The following is an 18,858-nucleotide window of genomic DNA, read 5'->3' as shown; positions in this document are numbered from 1 at the left end:
TATGTATGTATGTATGTATGTATGTATGTATGTATGTATGTATGTATGTATGTATGTATGTATGTATGTATGTATGTATGTATGTATGTATGTATGTATGTATGTATGTATGTATGTATGTATGTATGTATGTATGTATGTATGTATGTATGTATGTATGTATGTATGTATGTATGTATGTATGTATGTATGTATGTATGTATGTATGTATGTATGTATGAATTTGTACCTATGTTCATTGCTGGGGGAATGGCATACTGCAGGAGAAGAGTGAAGTGTCCGACTCCACCATGCCTAAATACTTTGCTGCTTTTACAACAGGCAGCCGCAGGCATCAAAATATTCCTTATCACAATGATCCCTGCAATGAGGGATGCTTTCACTCCCGACCCTGGAGAAATGGAATTAAAGTAGCTTGGTTTAGGTTAAGGTTATGTTAGATCGTTACGTAGATTCCATCATGATCGTATCAGCAACACTGCAGCCCATCAGATCAGGGAATAAAACATAGAATACCAGCCTTCTTATTTTCAATAGTTTCCGTTCCTACGAGGGAAACCCAAAACCTATTAGTTTAATCTATCCACTTCGGAATGATGCAAGCAGGAAGGATGTTATGAGGTTGTAATCAAGTCCCCCCCCCCCCTAAAATAATAAATTAAGGTCATATTATACTTTTATATAGTGATTAATTTAAGATTATGTTATTGTCAGAGTATTATTGACCTTATACGCCTACAAATCAAGTAGGGTTAATTTTAATATATCTTATAAAAAGTTGTAGTTTCTTGCATTTTATAATGGGTTTGAGAGATATTTGCTTATTTATTGAAAAAAATAAATTTCAGTTGCGTCTGTCACAATACCATGTATAAATTTCTGGTGTTTGGCAGCTCTTTCACTAATTATATACCACAAAGCAGGCAAGGCGACTTGGTTATGCGAAGAATAAGATTATCATGTAAACAACTATAGACTTATTGTTCACATCAGAAATAACATAACAAGAATATAAATGAACTTCATCATCTCTTCTCATGTAATTATAAACCAAATACTATGTGATACAAAAACATTCCGAATTATAAGAATACAGTAATGTGCGGCAGACTGTGACCATATATAACCTGCACCGAACAAAATTATGTTAGTTGCAAAAACAGCGCTTGATAAAAGAATATAATTGTAGAACTGCATAGTTTGCACATAAAAACGTCACCTCAAATGAATATGCTAATTTATCACTGGTAGAGCTAAGAGCCTGCCTAGGCAGCAACCTGCATATGCATAGTGTACCGATCGTGATGGAACACGCAAAGGGAAGATATATGGTAAACCGATGATCAAACGATACTTTGGTGCTTTAAGAGTGTATCATGCAAAATCTAGTTAATGGCTTGAGATTAATGTAGTTAGGATGACTCAAATACTTATCTGCTTTCTTACTTTAGCTTTCGATCATAGAAAGGGTAAACCATGACTCCTTTACCTTTTCAGCTTCTGGGGTGAAGATGACTTTAACTGCCTCAAACACCTCTCCAACGGGCTTTGCAGCATCAATCTAAACGTCAAAGCAACAACTCTTAAGTTATGCAACTATGCCAATCATCCACTACATAACCAAATGCTTCTGAAAGATTATTACCTCTCGGACTTTCCCCTTGGCCTTATAGTACTCGATAACAGGAAGGCTGGACTCGAGAAACACCTTGAATCGTTTTCTTATTGTTTCAATGTTATCATCTTCTCTTCCCTTCATTATGGAGATATGGACAAATAGTTTAAACAACAGAAAATGGAACAAGAGAAAAAGGAAACAAAGAAATCTAATGTAAATAATATGGATAAACCTATATAGATAGAGAGACTGAAACAGAGAGAGAATTGATTAACCTGGTTCCTACTCAGAAGACGCTTCTCCATCTCTTCTTCAGGGCAATTGAAAACCAGTACAAATTCAGGCTCGATTTTTGTCTGCAGAACCACCAAATTTTAGCCATGTTAAATACCTAACTGAATACTGAAAAGACAAGGTAAAGAGGGCCATCAGATTCGAGAATGATAGACTTACAACAGCTTCAAATGCTGCACGGTTTTCCTCATTACGAGGAAAACCATCAATAAGGAACTTGTCATTACCACTTTCCAGCATTGCTTTTTGGAGAAGCTTAATTGTGACCTCAGAAGGAACAATCTTTCCCTCTTTGATCATGTTCTGAATCATGGTTCTGTAGATCAGAAGAGAACATTCTTTAGATCGTTCAGAAAAAGGTGGCATGGAAAATGGTTCAAATGAAGAGCTAATACTCGGCATGCAAAAAGGTTCAAATGCAAACAACTGATCGAGAATAAAATGCAGACAACTAGATTAGCACATGAGCATCAGCTCTACTTCTACCTCTAAACATAAATATGCAACAAAGGCAGCTCAGATTCAGGAATTGAAAGAGAAATGTCAATATTAGAAAATCAAACAGATCTGAAAACATTTGTCTAATTTCAAGAGCTTAGGGTAAAAATAGAAATTATGTTAAATGAAAACATCCCATTTAGAATTTGAACAGATCTCTACAGGAACAGCCTACACCAAGCAATAACAGAGATATTCAATCGTTAGAAACAAGATTTTTTCTTCTCGAGTTAATATATCTAAGTTTTATATTCTATTTCTAAATGGATGCTGATTCCAGATTTCAACCATGTGTAAAGACAAAATATGAATAAAATCTCTAGAATTAGCTAGAAAACAATGCATGTCTAATCTTTTCAGATTTCAGACACAGATATCATACCCATTTTCAGAACCAGACTTAATTTCTGCTCGGAGGAGATCTCCAGCACTGAGATGGGTGTAATGGAAGTGTTCCACTATATTTGCACATTGGGTACCTTTTCCACTGCCAGGGCCACCTGATCAATAAACATGACGGGAAAAACCCTCAATAGCAGTAAGCATTTACAAACAAGATGAAAATGTAAATGTAAAACTACCAACAGACAAAATACATGGGAAGAAGTCGCTTACCCAAAACAAAAACAACTTTAGGCTTCTTTTCGGCCAATCTAGCAGTGATATCCTGAATATATATGCAATAATAAGCCGAGTTGGATAGAAAAAAACTGCAAATGCATGATAAAGGATGTTCGAATAAGATAATAAAATTTTAACGTCCCTCATTACCTTGTCTGCAACATCAACTGTTCCCATGATTGAAAAGCTAGCTTAGGTCTGGAGACCTTTTAAACCTGCATAAATAAAAAACGAAAACAAAAGGTATAAGAAATTAAGAAAGGCAAGACAAGAGATCTGAATAAAGAAAAACACGAGGGCATGGAAGAAGGGATCTGCTGTATAGAAAGTTGATGCCAGGTGGAGGAACATAAAACATGCACAATTGTACATTGGAATCAGATTCGAATTCGAAATTCCACGTACAGAATGAGACGACGAAATGAAAAACTTTGTAAAGAACTGGATTATACTTTTTGATCATTGAAGACGGAAAACAAAGAGTAGAAGAAACAGATCAGACCAGATCCAATCATAAGAGAAGATTAAAATGCAAGAAAAGTAAGAAATTTACCTGAATTGTTATTATTTTTATAAAAAAAAATGAGAAGGAAGGGAAGGAGGGAACGGAGGTGTGGAGCAAATTAAATATGGAGGTTTGCCTCTGCTCTGCGTTTTGCCTTGGGACGACCATTCAAAAGGCTTTTAAATACTTTTGAATGAGCCTGCGGGTCTAGAATTCTATTTCTTTTTTTCTATTAACGGTCTAGTATTCTAGATCTAGGAAATTCGGGTATAAGTAAACCCCATTTAATCAATGCCGTATTTATTGCTGTCACCTTCAATCAAATAATTATATTTAAAAAAAGAAAACTGAAAGAGTAAGTAAAATATTATCATATTGATTTGTAACACTAAGTCGATTAATATTTATATATGATATTGATAAAATAAACTATAATTATATATAAATTACCCAATTCGTTCATAAATGTATGATAATGTGCATGACATGGATTTTTTATTCGATGTTTACACTTAATCAGATTTTTGAATTATTAAAAATAAAATCATTTTAAATTTTGAGGCGAGAGCAAAAATATCAAATTTATATTCACTTGTATTTTCTCTTACAAAATAATGTAAAATAATAAGTCTGTTTCTCCTACCACAAAAGAGAAACTATGCTCGCATCAAGGAAATATAAAATAAAAATGGAAGCGTTGATTTTCCGCTGAAATAGTGAAAATACCATATGGTGTTTTAAAAATTATATAATTTTATTTTCCAAATCTTGGAATAAGCTTTATTAAATGGGAATATTCATTACGAAATGCCATTTCCCCTTTCCTTTACACCAAAGCAAAGAAATTAAATGGAATTATCTCTGCTTTCACTTTCAATTATATATAAAAATCTTATTTTCGAAATTATCAAAAAGGAAGTAATATTAACTTAAATTGATGGAAAGCAACGCCACGGCAGTTGTCTCTATAGAAGTAATTCACTCATAGCAGCGACGAAGTTGAGAAATTAGAGGCCGAGATTGACTTAGAAGATTTTTAAAAGATCAAAATTTTACTGTAGTTTATCATTATATAACTTTTATAATTATTAAAGACATTAAAATCATATCCGGAGTTAATATCATCGAGTCCATGATACAGAATCGATCTCGTCCCTTGCAGCCTTGTATAGTTCAAGCCTTTTAGCACACTGTTGTCTCCTCTCCATCAACGTTGGATCCTCATCTAACATCTGTGACAGCTGCTTCCCCTGAAACACAAGCACATGCAAACACTCATTAACCATGTCCCACCCTTGTTTAAGGGAAAGATTAATCACTACACATAAAGAGTGCTCGTGAGTCGTCACACATTACCTCTTTCTTCCCTAGCTGCGTGTAAAACCGGCTTAGCAGTGACTGTTTTGCCTCCCTAACTTGGCAGTAAACCACGGCCTTCGGGATTGTGCTCTTAAGTGTATCTGACACCATACCGATATATGAGGAAACATTTGACCCTATCCTCCGAAAATGGCCCTCACCATACCGGTCCACAGCTGCAGTAGCTTGAGGGTTCCCTCCAGGATTTCCTCCTTTATTTTCTACTTCTTGGGGAAGCTTCCGGAAGAACTCTACTGTTAAATACGATGATTCCATATCTACCAACCGAACAACTGTCTTCTTACCTTCATCTCGAAACCTCTCCAAGGCCTCATTAGCAGCTGCTGCTATATCAGCTTGCAGGGTGGGAAAGCGTTTCAATTCCTATTAATAGAAAACATCAATAGGCTTTCATCACTAGGCAAACTTAAACTGCATTAGATCGATTTTCTCAAATTTTAACCTGTGTTTCTGCCATTGATTTCCTCACAAGTTCCTTCAAGACGAAGTGAACCTACATAGAGTGAAGTACATCAGCTAAAAGTAATGTCACAAAATTAGAAAAATGCTTTACCTACTTGAAGAAATCAGAATAAATCTAGAACTATTAAAGTAATAAATAAAGGATGATACTTACAGCATCCACGGAAGCTTCAGCTGGTCCCCTGAAGTAATTTAAAGCCCCTTCAATAAGCCTGCGGTAACCTTGCTCGGGTGCTATCAAGTGCGGTTGATAACCATCTGCCTCGGACACTACTCTCTTTACATTTTGCAAAGAAAGATGGCGATCAAAGGGAAGCTTCCTCAAAGCAGCAGGTAGCTGGTTGTCAAAGACTCCATAAATCCGATCACCTCCAGGTCGCCTAATATATCAACGTGCAAAGGAGTTATTACACCATGTAATTATCACTGTTATAGCTCGAGGTGAAAATGGAAATTACAGATAACCCTAAAATTGGAAGCACAGAACTCAATTCACTAAAATCACATGATCCAATTTGGTTCAATTACATTAATCATGCGTTTATTACGCTTATTCCGAAGAAGATACAGTCGGTTAATGTGGAGGACTTTAGACCTATTAGTCTAGTAGGCAGCCTCTATAAGATTCTCTCTAAAGTTCTATCGAAGAGGTTGAGTTGTTGTGTTGGAGATATTATTAGTCAGTCACAGTTTGCTTTTATCCCAGGGAGACAGTTGTTGGACTGCGCCTTCATAGCGAATGAAGGTATTGACTATTGGAGAAAGAAAGGGCTGCAAGGGGTTGTTTTTAAAGTTGATTTTCGTAGAGCATATGACTCTGTGGAATAGCCAATATTATTTAGAGCAATGTCAAAGATGGGTTTTGGAAGTAGATGGTGCTCGTGGATTTCTCAGTGCCTTTCGACAGCCTCGATATCGATTCTTGTTAATGGGTCTCCTTCGGAGGAGTTCCCTATGGACAAGGGGCTAAGACAAGGTTGCAGTCTTTCCCCGCTACTGTTTAACATTGTTGGAGAGTTGCTACTTTTAATGCTCTCTAAAGCAGTTGATAAGGGTTTATTTCAAGGCTTTGTTATAGGGAAACCTGAAAATTCTACTAGACTGTCTCATCTTCAGTTTGCGGATGATTTAATCATATTTTGCCAATCCTCTCTTTCTCAGATCAAGAATGTTAAAAGAGTGTTGAGAATTTTTAGTATGATGGCGGGTCTGCATCTTAATTTGGCGAAGAGCAAGCTACTGGGAATTAATATGGAAGAGGAAGTTTTAACAGATTGGGCATCACAAATTGGTTGTTCAGTAGGCTCTTTTCCAACAGAATATTTGGGACTTCCATTGGGAGCTAAGAAAAACTCGGAGACTTTATGGGATCCAGTTTTTCGAAATCTCAGTGCCAAGCTTGCTGGGTGGAAAGCTACATGTTTGTCATTGGCTGGTAGGACAGTCTTACTGAAATCGGTGCTAACTTCTTTACCAATTTTTTTCTTATCATTGTTCAAAATGCCTAACAAAATCGGTAAGAAGCTAAATTCGTTAATGGCCAATTTCTTATGAGGTGATAAAGAGGGAAAGAGGAGAATTCATTGGGTAAACTGGAGCACGGTTTGCAAGCCTTTTAATTGTGGTGGTCTTGGGGTTCTGGATTTGAATCTCACCAATCGAGCACTGCTGGGGAAGTGGGTGTGGAAATTTGCCAATGATAAAAGTTCTCTATGGAAATGTGTGTTGAGCAGCAAACACAAGGTTAGTTGTAAGACAATGTCTATTAGGGAGGTTTCTCATCCACAATCTTCTTGGATTTTGAGAGGTATTGCTAACAATTACTTGAAGAATGATTCGGAAGGAATTAGTCTGAGATCAAATTCGAAACTGATAGTGGGAAATGGAGAATCCATCTCTTTTTGGAATGATATTTGGGCCGATGAGAGTCCTCTCTAATTTCTTTTTCCTAGAATTTTTGTGCTCTCTCCTAATAAAGAGGGGAAGATTGCAGAGTTTGGTAGTTTTGAACCGAGCTGTTGGGTGTGGAATGTTCAAACTAGAAGGAGCTTAAGTGATTGGGAGCTGGCTCAATGGATGGATCTGATGTCTAAACTAAAGGACATTCAACTTTCAGAGTTGGTGGATGATTTTCTGTCGTGGACTGCAAGTGGAGATGGTCTGTTTTCGACAAAATCATGCAGAAATTCTCTTGGCCCTGTGTTGGGGAGTAATATTTTGTGGTCAAAAGGGGTTTGGCTGGGATTTGCTCCAACTAGGGTTGAAGCTTTCCTCTGGCAGCTTGCTCATCAGAAAGTAGCAGTCAAAGCTGAGCTGGTTAAGAGAGGTCTACCACTCGGAGATGACATTCTTTGTCCTTTATGTAAGGAAAAGGAGGAATTAGTGCAGCACTTATTTATTTCTTGCGTTGTTGTTTGGGAATTATGGAATAAATTAGCTAGTTTTTGGGATGTATCGCTGGTTCTACCACAAGACCCTCCTTCTATTCTTATTTCCTGGGGTGAGTTGAGGGTGAACTCGACGATTTGGAAATTTATTCCGGGAGTCATCTTTTGGTCTATTTGGAAAGTTAGGAATGCTGTGGTTTTTGAAGGTTCTCATCTAGACAGATTGGCTTTGTTTTTCATTGTTAGATTCAGGCTTTCTAAATGGTTCCTAGCCAAATTCCCTAAGATTTCCATTCATGAGGATGTGCTGATTGGTAATCCATCTCTGGCAGATGGAGTTACACCTTCTAAAGACAAAGTTTGTGATGTTTTTAGATGGATTCCCCCTCCGGTCGATTTCCTTAAAATGAATGTCGATGGAGCTGTCAGAATAGATGGTTCGGGTGGAGGAATTGGAGGTATTTTAAGAGATTGGAATGGGTGTACCCTTTTGACTTTCTCAGAGAATGTTGGCGTAAGAACTCCTCCACTTGTTGAATTAAAGGCTATTAAAAGAGGTATTGAAATATTTTTGTCATCTAGTTGGGAATCTATTGGTAGGTTGATCGTTGAAAGTGATTGCTCATCTGCAGTGGAGTGGATTTAGTCCCCGGTTTTGGCTCCTGTTTTCTTCTCTCCTCTAGTTTATCAGATTTCGACTCTTACCACTGGCAAGGTTCATTCGGTGAGGTTGATTCCAAGGTCGTGTAATGGGGAGGCGGACAGTCTAGCTAAGAAAGGGATAGGGTGATTGTAAGGTTTATAATGTGGTTTTTATGTTTTCAGTGAGTAGTTTGTTTCTGCCAGGAGGAGTGGCTTTGTTTTATGGATAGTTTTGTAGTGTAATTGTTAAATCTTATGTAAATGTTCTCCTTTAATAAAAGTTCTAAGGCGCTCTTTTCCTCCTTCCGCAGATTAAGGAGCTTTATTTCAAGCTCCTTTAATCAAGAGGGGGTTTTTAACGAGGCCTGCCATTCTTATAAAAAAAATGAATCTAACTCAAGGATGAATGATTTCTATGCTCAGACTAATAACCATGACAGAGAATGGGGGAAAACAACAGAAGCAGAAGAAACTTTACCCTCCATCTAGATGTTCCTTGAATATCCGTTCAAACGCACGACAAACTTCCAATATGGAGTATAGTTGAGCCTAATATAAAACATCACAATTATACACAGCACATGAAGTAACTTATACAGAAGTAGAAAAGGCATGCCACTCACTCCAGCATCTAGAGCAATAGGCCTGCCAAGATGATCCATCTCTGATTCAAGTTCATCAATACTTTTGTTTATCAAAGAAGTGATGCTGGGTATCCGAGCCCTAATTACAGATTCCAAGTGCTGAAAACAAGGCAACATTGTTAGAAATAATCCCTTTAAGATTGCAAAAAACCAATACTTATTGAAATGTACTCAGTATCAAACCTGTGACAGAAGTTTTGCAAGATACTCTGAACCCATTTTACTTGCTAAGTGACCATAGTCTGGACTAGTGGCAAAATATTCACGCTCCTTGCGTCTTGCCACAATCATGTCCACATTTTTGTTTATATCAGCCTGTGAACGGTTCACAATTCCAACCCAAGGATGCTGTAGCCGGTAAGATCTTCCTTCAAGAACCTTAAGAATGGAAAAGGAAATAAAACACGTTAGTAGACTAAGTCAGAAACAATAGAATAAACAAAGAATTGACACGGTCAGATACAGTAAATATAAAATTTCATAGGAAAGAGAAAGAAAGCAAAAACTCACATCCAAAGCATTAGTCCCTTTGTCCATAAGGTCAAGCTTAGTTAACACCCCAAACGTCCGTTCACCTGGTATAAAAATACACAATTCCCTCAATGGAAAGGAAAGGGTAAAATATACTTCGCAAAGATTTGCATCTATATTCTATACTAATGCTATAGTAAAATGATGATTAATACATACCAGAGGGGTCTACCTCCCTGGCCAGTTTGATAGCATCAGAAGTTGCTATATCTTGATTAGCTGGAGATATAGCTAGTATGATACAATTAGGCTACAAAAAGTATAATGATGATTCAGAATGCAACAGCACAGAAATAGGAAGTTTCAGATGAGAAAAGATTGTTAAAACGTACAAGGATTGAATTCATTCAAGCAGAAACTTATATCTAAGCGAAGAGAGAGTTTGAAAGGGGAAGGGGTAAAATACTAATCTCGCTTAAAAAGCACATTTAAAGGATGAGATGCTTACCTTATCAACATATGACCGAACCATGGTTTCGATGTCTTGAACTATACTTTCCTGTTGTCCCTCTAAAAAGAACAATGGTCCCATTGAATAATCGAACACGAGAAAAACAATGAATATAAAAAAAATAACACTTACCAACGGCAATTTTTGTTAAGCCCGGTAAATCAATCAGGGTTAAGTTGACAACTGTGTGAAGATAATAAATGGTGTTAACTAAATGACTCAGACCCTTACTTCAAAAAGCGAAACATAATCTTGATATTGATGACAAACCATTTGGAGAGTAGATACTGAGATGGATGGGAACAGGAGATATTTGTTTAGTCTTCCCAGTAATTCTATCAGTTTCCTCCTGAATTTCATGGCGGACCGCCCCTGCACCAAGAAAGGATGAGCAAAATAAGCTTCAGTTTCAAATTAACAGAAGAGGAATAATCCATACAACCAGAATTTGCAACTAGTGGGTACGTATAAATAAAAAAAACTTCCAAGAAGGTTTTCTTATTTACTAGATTCTCCATAATTGAAACGAAGGAAAGCTAAAAGCATGCCAAGTCCAGCTAATTCGTAATTTGACGAACCCAAAGGCAAAGTAAAAAAGAAAAAATAACTACCAAAATCAGTGAATCTTCTATTGGGCAGGTGAAGAAACTCAGCATATTCCTGCGACCCTTCGTCCGTCTTATGAAGTTGCAACACCAGAGGACGTCTCGTCACGATTCCTGCACAGAATTACACGTAGCTATTAGTCCGACTAAAGAGACTAAAATTTATAAAGAAGAGGTGAAACTAACAAACCCGATCCTCTGGGAAGAAAGTCACGGCCAACTATGCTCTCGAGCACCGAAGACTTCCCTGAACTCTGTTCTCAATCCAAAAACGAAGCCTAACTCATATTAGAAGATGGGTCACGTTTGATGTTCACAAGAAGATAGAAGAAATTTGAAAGATAAACCTGTCCACCAACGACGGCGACAGAAGGAAGAGCCTCCCAAAGGGAAGAGAAAGTATTATCGCCGCCACCATAATCACCGAGAGCCGTACATGCTCGCTGAATCCTGTTAACCAAGCCGATCAAGCTCTCCATAGTGGTCATCTTCGATGGCAAACCCTAGAAAAAATGACAGGTTGAAGTTGAAATGGAATGAAGAAAATAAGTTAGCTGCTGGGGTTCGAAGGTTGCGATGAACTAGCAGGTAGAGGTGGAGAAAAAAGGAGGAAACTTAGAGAAATTTTTAAAAATAAAAATATATAAATATTCAAAGTAGAATAATTGTTGTTATGTTCTTACAATCGTCATGAGTCTGCTAAAGATAACAGGGTAACATTTCCCAGATAGTCCCTTCTTATATAGTTTACTTTTATTTAAATCCTGAAAAATTATAAAATAATCAGCCGATAGAATGAAAAATAATAAATTATTCATGTAAATGATATGAGAGTTAATAATATTTGTATAATAATAAATTTAGTCCTTAATTTTACATATAATTATTAATTATTACATCATTTTCATTCATGTTTTACTGGAAGATGATTAATTTGTAATGTTTTTATTAGTTTAAATGATTATTTTATAATTTTAAATAATCATAAAGATGTAACTAAAAAAATATAATATAGTCGAAGGATTGTCTAGGTATTTGCCCAAGATAATATATTGCACGCTCCGCACCGTTTTGCAATTGTTGTGTTTTATTTTTCTAAATAAAAAAGGAAGTGCTACGGTACTATCCATTTTACGCGTAGGGATGGGTTTAAGACCTAAACCCGACTTGATTGTATAATGTTAGGTTTTTTTTAAAAAAAAAAATCGGGTTAGGATAAAGTTAAGTTGGGTTGTTTTTTTAAAGATAATATTCGGGTTGGGTTGAATTAGGGTTTATGGTGAAAAATATCCGACACGATCCGACCTAAAAAATAATTTTACCTTATATATTTAGGAGTAATTACAATAATATTATTTATATATTATTTTTTCAATTAAATCATTATTTTTATTGAATAAAAATAATATTTTTATTATTTCGAGTCAGGTCGGATCGAATTCGAATTTTATCTAAAAAAACCAGGTCGGTTTCAAATCAAATAGAGAATATATATTTTTCGGTCAGATCGAATTAGGATGGCCGAAACCCGACCCATATCCATCCCTATTTACATGTTTGAAATTTCAAAAAAGATGGCCCAAGGAAAGGTCTACAAGGATCGTCTGCGGAAATTACAAATTTGGTGTTTTTCTATCTTAATATTCAAATGTGTTTCAAATTCAAGTAAAAGACAACTGTGTCGGAGAAACTCTCCTTTTTTATTGTCTTTGTTGTGTTGTGTTGAGTTGTTTGCTCGGTTGGAACAATAATAAATAGGGCATTTTTACCCAAATATCACCAAAATATATTTTATTTACCTATAGGTACCATTACTCTAAATATTATCGATCTAGCACCTTTGGGCAGTAAAACGTAGTCGACCAAACGTGTCTTGCACTCATGGATGAAAGGTGTGGATCATCAAGCGTACTTTCTATCTGAGCTGGCGTCACCACGAGGGTAAAACATGAATCTTCAGACGCATATTCGATGGAATTCTGACATGTGTTGGAAGACGCAGATAATAATCTGCTCCTTCCATTATTCAAAATTATTTTCCCTATTTACCTAGGCCGACAATCGGCCATCCCCTCCCCTATAAATATCACCCCAAATGTAAATATCGAATCACACACAAATCAAACAATATTCTTCTTCTATCAATTCATTTTATCAAACTAAGTAAAAGTTTTTATAATTTTTAGAAAGTAAAATTATTTTTTTATTATATTATATATATTTTATATTGAATTGTTTGACCAAATTTTATTGTATTAATTATGTTTTATTTCTTTTTGCGGTTGTAAAATGGAAGACGAGATCATATCTCGAGGCATTTTGTCGATACGGTAACAATATTAAATTGTGTTATTTAAATTATTGTGAATATTTTAAATTTTTTAGTATTATTTTATATTTTAATTCGTATATTAGAAACAATTAACGTCATTTTTTGCATATATAAGACTCTCAATCTTTCAAACTCTCAAACTCTCAAAATGAGACATATTTCAACTATTGTTTACTATGATGGGAAAATTCGGGAAGATGGAACTGGCGTTATCTTCGCATCAAATCATTTTGTCAACTTATCATTCAAGAGGAACATCACTCTTGAGGATCTAATCACTAAAATTTCAAAGAAGGTCCATGTTGGAAGTATTAGAAGAATATCCTCACTTCAGTACAGATTTACAACATCACTATTTCCGTTAACTTATACATCGTTCAAACCCTCCAACGATAACGATGTTGCTATGATGGTTGATGTATAGAATCAAAATTCATACGTTGTTACACAAATGTATGCCACATTTGTTTAAATATTTACGGTTCGTGGTATGTCATTATGCTACCACTATGAGCTGACTTAACAAGCTAATCAAGTTTACAGCCCAAATCAAGTAATGTGTAATGATTTTAACTCATTAATGAGAAATCCACATCCTGGTACCATCCCAGTAAGTTCAATGGGGAGACATTCATCAGCAACTTGTTACGATCTCTACCAGGTGGCTCCACAAACAATTCATATGGCAACATTGCTTCCAGTTCAAGGAGAAGACATTTATCTGGTAATTTCTTTGACCTGAACATGGAGATGCCCTTGACGCAACAATCTGTTCAGTACCCATTTGATACAATGTCTTCAAGTTCTAGGGTGGCATTCAATTGCGAGCTTCTTCCACCTCAATATGGAGATATCTGCGACACAACACTCAGTTCAAAAATCGTTTAACAAGATGTCTTCAAGTTCAAGGGGAAGGCATTCAACTGCCAGCTTGTTCGACCTAAATATAGGAATCATAGAGGAACTCTCATCTTTACCAGAAGAACCTCTTCAGACTGGACTATTCGTTGAGCCCGAATCACTGCAGCTCAACATAGACTTTGATGATGATGATTTAGATGAAATTCCCACAAATACGATACGCACCGAACCTTCAGTATACATGTATGAAGCTGACTATAATGCAATATACGAGCCAGAATTTATGGATATGCCTAATATTGGTGAGTACAGATTTAACTCATAGTAAATGATGGTAAGCTATATAAAAGAATAGAGTTTCCATCCAAAGAAGAAACGATGGTTGCAATTAAGAATTACAACATTCGTAATTTTGTTCACTCTAGAGTCGACCAATCAACCAACGAAAAGTATGTATGCGACTGTGTCCAACGTGATAACGGATGTAAATGGATGGTTCGTGTATTGAAAAGGAAGAGGAAAAACAACATATGGGAACTAAGAATATACAATGATCCTCATACATGTTGTACTAGAGGGATCAACCAAGACAATCCCAACTTGGGCTCCAATATTATTTTCCAAGCCATCATGCCCATGGTCAAAGCAAGCTCTCATATAGCTATTGCGGTGTTGATTTTATCTATACAGTCACAATATGGGTACACCATGTCCTACAAGAAAGCATGGAAGGCAAAACAGAATGCCATTAAAAAACTTCACGACGAGTGTGATTCATCTTACAATGAACTACAAAGTTGGTTTAATGTAGTGCGCAGACTGAATCTTGTGATGATAGTCGACTTCGAAACTTGCCATGCATACCACAATGATCAAGTGCTTCGTGATCGATGCTAAATTTACCTGCTTTTTTTGACGTACCCACAATACATTAATGTCGTGAAGTATTGCAAACTCGTGGTCCAAATTCATGAGACATTCTTGTATGGAAAATACAAGCAAGTTTTACTATTATTATTTGTCCAAGATGATAATCGCAACATTCTTCCAATTGCTTTTGCCCTTGTTGAAGGTGAAGATACAAATTCTTGGGTTTTTTCTTAGAAACTTACGTTTACATATTGTCACGAGGGAAATAATTTGCATCATTTCAGACTGTGGAGCTGGGATCAAAGCGATTATGAACTCTTTGGGTCCAATGTAGAAACCGCCCCATGTCTAACATCGGTATTGTATCTGACATATTGCCACAAACTATCATAAAAAATTTAAGAAGAATGAGAAACGCCAATTACTTGTACGCATGGGTATGTCACGATTCCTAATTTCATTTTTCAATCATTTTTATTTTTGTATGTGAACTTAACAGTAAGTACTACATTTGATACGAAGGTTACGAACTATTACCTCAAACGTTTGAGTCCATGCTTCAAGATTTTCGAGGAAAAATTAGCAAGGATACAATTATATCAGCCTCATCAATAAAGAAATATTGAAAAATGCATACGATGATGGATATCGATATAGACATATGACGACCAACTTGGCTGAGGAAATCAATTCGACCTTAAAAGGGACATTTTTTGCCAAGCTCGGGGGACAAGCTTTAACTTGAATGCAAAACGACCATGTTTATTACCCAAGATTAGTTGTAGATCTACAAAAATGAATTATTGCTCAAATGGAATATTTGTGACAAGCTTTTCTCGGACCCCATTAATTATTTCGTGTCATAACCTCTTCAAGGGATTGAATTTAGGTCGTTCAGAGCTAATCTATAAGACATGTGGTGTGACTGTGGATTTTTTCAAGCTCTGATGTATCAATGCTCCAATGTTATAGCATTTTGCTCTTATATCCGTCAAGACTATAACCATTTTGTGGATCCCGTATATCGACTTTCAACTATATTTAAGGTATATGAATTTGAGTTTAACCTGATAGGCAATGAGAAAGACATAGACGAGGTTTAGAATTGGCTTCCGATTGTACAAGATCAACCCTTATTAAGGAAGCCAAGTCGGCCAAATTCCACTTGAATTCATTGTAATATGGATAGTTGAGAGATGTCCAAAGAAAATAAAATATGTGAGCATTGTAGAAACCTAGGTCATAATAAGAAAAAATATCCATATTTTAATATCACATAATAGTTGATCATCACGATGTAATTATGGTTTTTGAAATCTCAGTTTATGTTATTTCATTTTCGTTTACTTTCTGAGAATGTCATTTGAGCATTAAAGTAAAACATTACAAACTAAATAAAAAACAATTAAATACAAACATTACAACTCAATCAATTAAATAATAAAAACATTAAGAAACAACTTAAATAAAAAGTCCATAATCCATTACGTTTGTTGATAAACAAAGAAAATTAAATAAAAATATTACAAACTAAACAAGTCTATCGATTTCTGTGTCATGAATGTGTTCCACAAAGCGGTGTTTGTCTATTATGATGAGGGTTTCTCCGTATAATTTGCTATTCTTTCACACTCTCATCATTATCATCATCAACAGTAGTAGCTACATTTTGTTGATGAGGGACGGATGACGATGTAGCACCTCAATAGAATAAGAACCTTGGAGGTGTATGACTAACCATCCCACCGCTCATAGAGAACTGTGAAAACTACGAAAACATCGACATCGAAGTCTGTGATCTATACTGAGCCAGAGGTGTCTGTTTATGTGTTTGTGGTGAAGCACCACCCGCCAAATAAGTAGCATATGAAGCCCACGTTGGATCCATATGCATGGTAGTATAATGTCCAGTACGAGGTATCATAAACCTTGCGGTGGCATATGAAACGGTTGTGGAGCCATCTGAAATGGCTGTGATGCCATCTGAACCGGCAGTGTACCCATATATAATGGCGGGATGGGTATGTAAACCGATGTAGATTGTGTATGCTATGATGGTTCATGTCGGATAGTTGAGGACAAGCTGGAAGTGCCTGCTCTCTGTCCACGAGTCAGGGGATGATGATGTTATGACGGTGGATGTTGTGACGGTGGATGTTTTTCTCGATGCTAATGAATGCTCTTACCTCGTGCTTCCTCGAAAAGTATGAATTACTTCCCAAACGTGTTAAACAACTGATAATAGTCAGCCGTAACCGAATAATGATCCACATAAATCGACTCCCTATGGGGAATGCGTTTACGTCGATCCTCCTAGATCATTATCCACTCCCTGTGCTTTATTAGTTAGTTGACATCCTTTTTGTCCCGTCTATCGACGTTATACAGATGGTCAAAATTCCTAGGTGTTTCAGGAATATATTGTATTAATCCAAATTGGCAGAGCACACGATCAGTAGGATGTCACTCAATAATAACATAACATATCAGATGGACCACCGTCATCCATACATCTGATAAGCCATTCAAGTGAGGTGGGATGCAGAACCTCATTTCTTTAGTTGAGCAAGGTGCCCATTCAAACTAAAACAAATATATATAATTCTTATAAATAAAATATTCTAATTATATAACGATAATTAAAGGTAGATAATAAAATTTAAATGTATACCTCTGTACCAGCCTTCTAATCAATGAGTACTCATTGACCACCTATTCAATGTAAAAAAATATTTCATTATATACTCACAAAAAATTATTTATAAACGAACTCAGTATTGAAATTACCTCAAAAATAACGAGAAGACCAACGTGTTATTCACGTCCAAACATAAAAAGGGCATGATGTACCATGCCCAAGATTAGAAAATAATGAGACATCCGTCGATAGCAATTTTTTCGATAATCAGTTGTTGGACACATTTCTCTATACAGAGATGCCAAAACTGCTGAGCCCCAACTAAGTGAGTTGGCAACGTGAAAATCATCGAGGTGACACAATCACATACAATGAACTTGGTTGCGATATTTTTCGCGCATCAAAATCCCTCATATGAGTTATAATATGCAAGCATGATCAAATCTTTTAGCATGTTCCTCGAAACAATCTTCACTCAAATTTTTAAAAATTTTAGCCAGCCATGCTAACGGTATTTGATCACCATTGCAAGTAGGCAAGATACCTCTAAGATACTTCTTACATAAGGAATATTAATCACCATTCGCCACACCAGAAATAGTAGCCCCATTTACCGGAAGCCCAAAATGTATAGAAACATCCTCCAGCGTAATAGTGTACTCCCCACAAGGAAGATGAAATGCGTGTATCTCTGGTCTCCACCTCTTAATCAGTGCAAACATAAGGGGAAGTTCAAGGTTACAGTGCCCTTCATATCTCGCTATGTAACTGAATCCAACATCGACTAAATACGGCTAGACACAATTCAATATCTCTAACTTAACGTTATGAATAAATGGGTCTAATATACGGTCACTTCTCTAATTAAATAAGTAATATATAAATTAAAATCTAAACAAATATAAAATAAATAAATAAAACATTCACAATAATTAAAATAACACAATTTAAATTTGTTACTGTATCGGTAAAATGATTGGAAATATGACTTCCATCTAAACGCAGTAACCCGCTTTCTGTTTTATAACTACAAAAAGCAATAGAAAATTAGTATAATAAAATAATAAACTACTAAATGATTATAATATAATAATAAAACTTTTACCTTATAAAAACGATAACATAACTTACTTAAAGCTTACCAGAATGATTGATAAAATAAAGAGAAAATTTTTGGTGTGGTTTGAGGGTTGTATAATGGGGTATTTATAGGTGGAGGAGGGAGGGGGACGGGTGGAATTAAAGGGGAGGGGATGGTTGGGCGATATTAAAAGAGATAGTTTGGGGAATAGTAAAAGGTGTAGATAATGATCCGCGCCTTCTAGCACGTGTCAGAATCCCTTCGATGGCGCACCAGAGGATCCACGCATTACCCCCGTGGCACCATCTCTGATGGAAGACATGCTTGATGATCCACGCCTTCTATCTACGCGTGCAATGCGCGTTTGGTCAACCGCGCTTTACTGCCAAAGGATGTTAGATCGATAATATTTGGAGAAACTGTACTTGAGATGTAAAT

General features: G+C 36.1%; 2 protein-coding genes across 2 annotated transcripts in view; both read right to left on the bottom strand.

Moving 5' to 3' along the window:
* Positions 1-11,270, bottom strand: part of LOC120128936 (dynamin-related protein 1E-like) — a 32,054-nt gene extending 20,784 nt beyond the window's left edge. Inside the window, exons 1-15 of the mRNA XM_039146539.1 lie at positions 10,986-11,270; positions 10,829-10,892; positions 10,645-10,752; positions 10,304-10,405; positions 10,166-10,216; positions 10,031-10,092; positions 9,742-9,832; positions 9,562-9,626; positions 9,235-9,429; positions 9,031-9,150; positions 8,886-8,956; positions 5,533-5,758; positions 5,359-5,409; positions 4,893-5,279; positions 4,635-4,786 (exon numbers count right to left, since the gene is read on the bottom strand). Coding sequence (XP_039002470.1) covers positions 4,658-4,786; positions 4,893-5,279; positions 5,359-5,409; positions 5,533-5,758; positions 8,886-8,956; positions 9,031-9,150; positions 9,235-9,429; positions 9,562-9,626; positions 9,742-9,832; positions 10,031-10,092; positions 10,166-10,216; positions 10,304-10,405; positions 10,645-10,752; positions 10,829-10,892; positions 10,986-11,126 — 1,863 coding nt within the window. The 5' untranslated portion in view covers positions 11,127-11,270 and the 3' untranslated portion in view covers positions 4,635-4,657. The remainder of the gene's footprint in view (positions 1-4,634; positions 4,787-4,892; positions 5,280-5,358; positions 5,410-5,532; positions 5,759-8,885; positions 8,957-9,030; positions 9,151-9,234; positions 9,430-9,561; positions 9,627-9,741; positions 9,833-10,030; positions 10,093-10,165; positions 10,217-10,303; positions 10,406-10,644; positions 10,753-10,828; positions 10,893-10,985) is intronic.
* Positions 1,001-3,607, bottom strand: LOC120128939 (UMP-CMP kinase 3-like). The gene is made up of 10 exons (XM_039146543.1): positions 3,585-3,607; positions 3,182-3,246; positions 3,026-3,077; positions 2,793-2,910; positions 2,072-2,228; positions 1,894-1,974; positions 1,646-1,753; positions 1,490-1,561; positions 1,220-1,277; positions 1,001-1,127 (listed from the first exon to the last, which is right to left on the bottom strand). Exons 2-9 carry the CDS (start codon positions 3,206-3,208, stop codon positions 1,266-1,268), a joined length of 627 nt encoding a protein of 208 aa, XP_039002474.1. The 5' UTR covers positions 3,209-3,246; positions 3,585-3,607; the 3' UTR covers positions 1,001-1,127; positions 1,220-1,265.
* Positions 11,271-18,858: the final 7,588 nt, after the last annotated feature.

Source organism: Hibiscus syriacus, unplaced genomic scaffold, assembly GCF_006381635.1.
Source record: "Hibiscus syriacus cultivar Baekdansim isolate YM2019G1 unplaced genomic scaffold, ASM638163v2 tig00110482_pilon, whole genome shotgun sequence".
NCBI classification, from domain to species: Eukaryota; Viridiplantae; Streptophyta; class Magnoliopsida; order Malvales; family Malvaceae; genus Hibiscus; species Hibiscus syriacus.
This window is presented reverse-complemented; position numbering and strand designations above follow the sequence as displayed.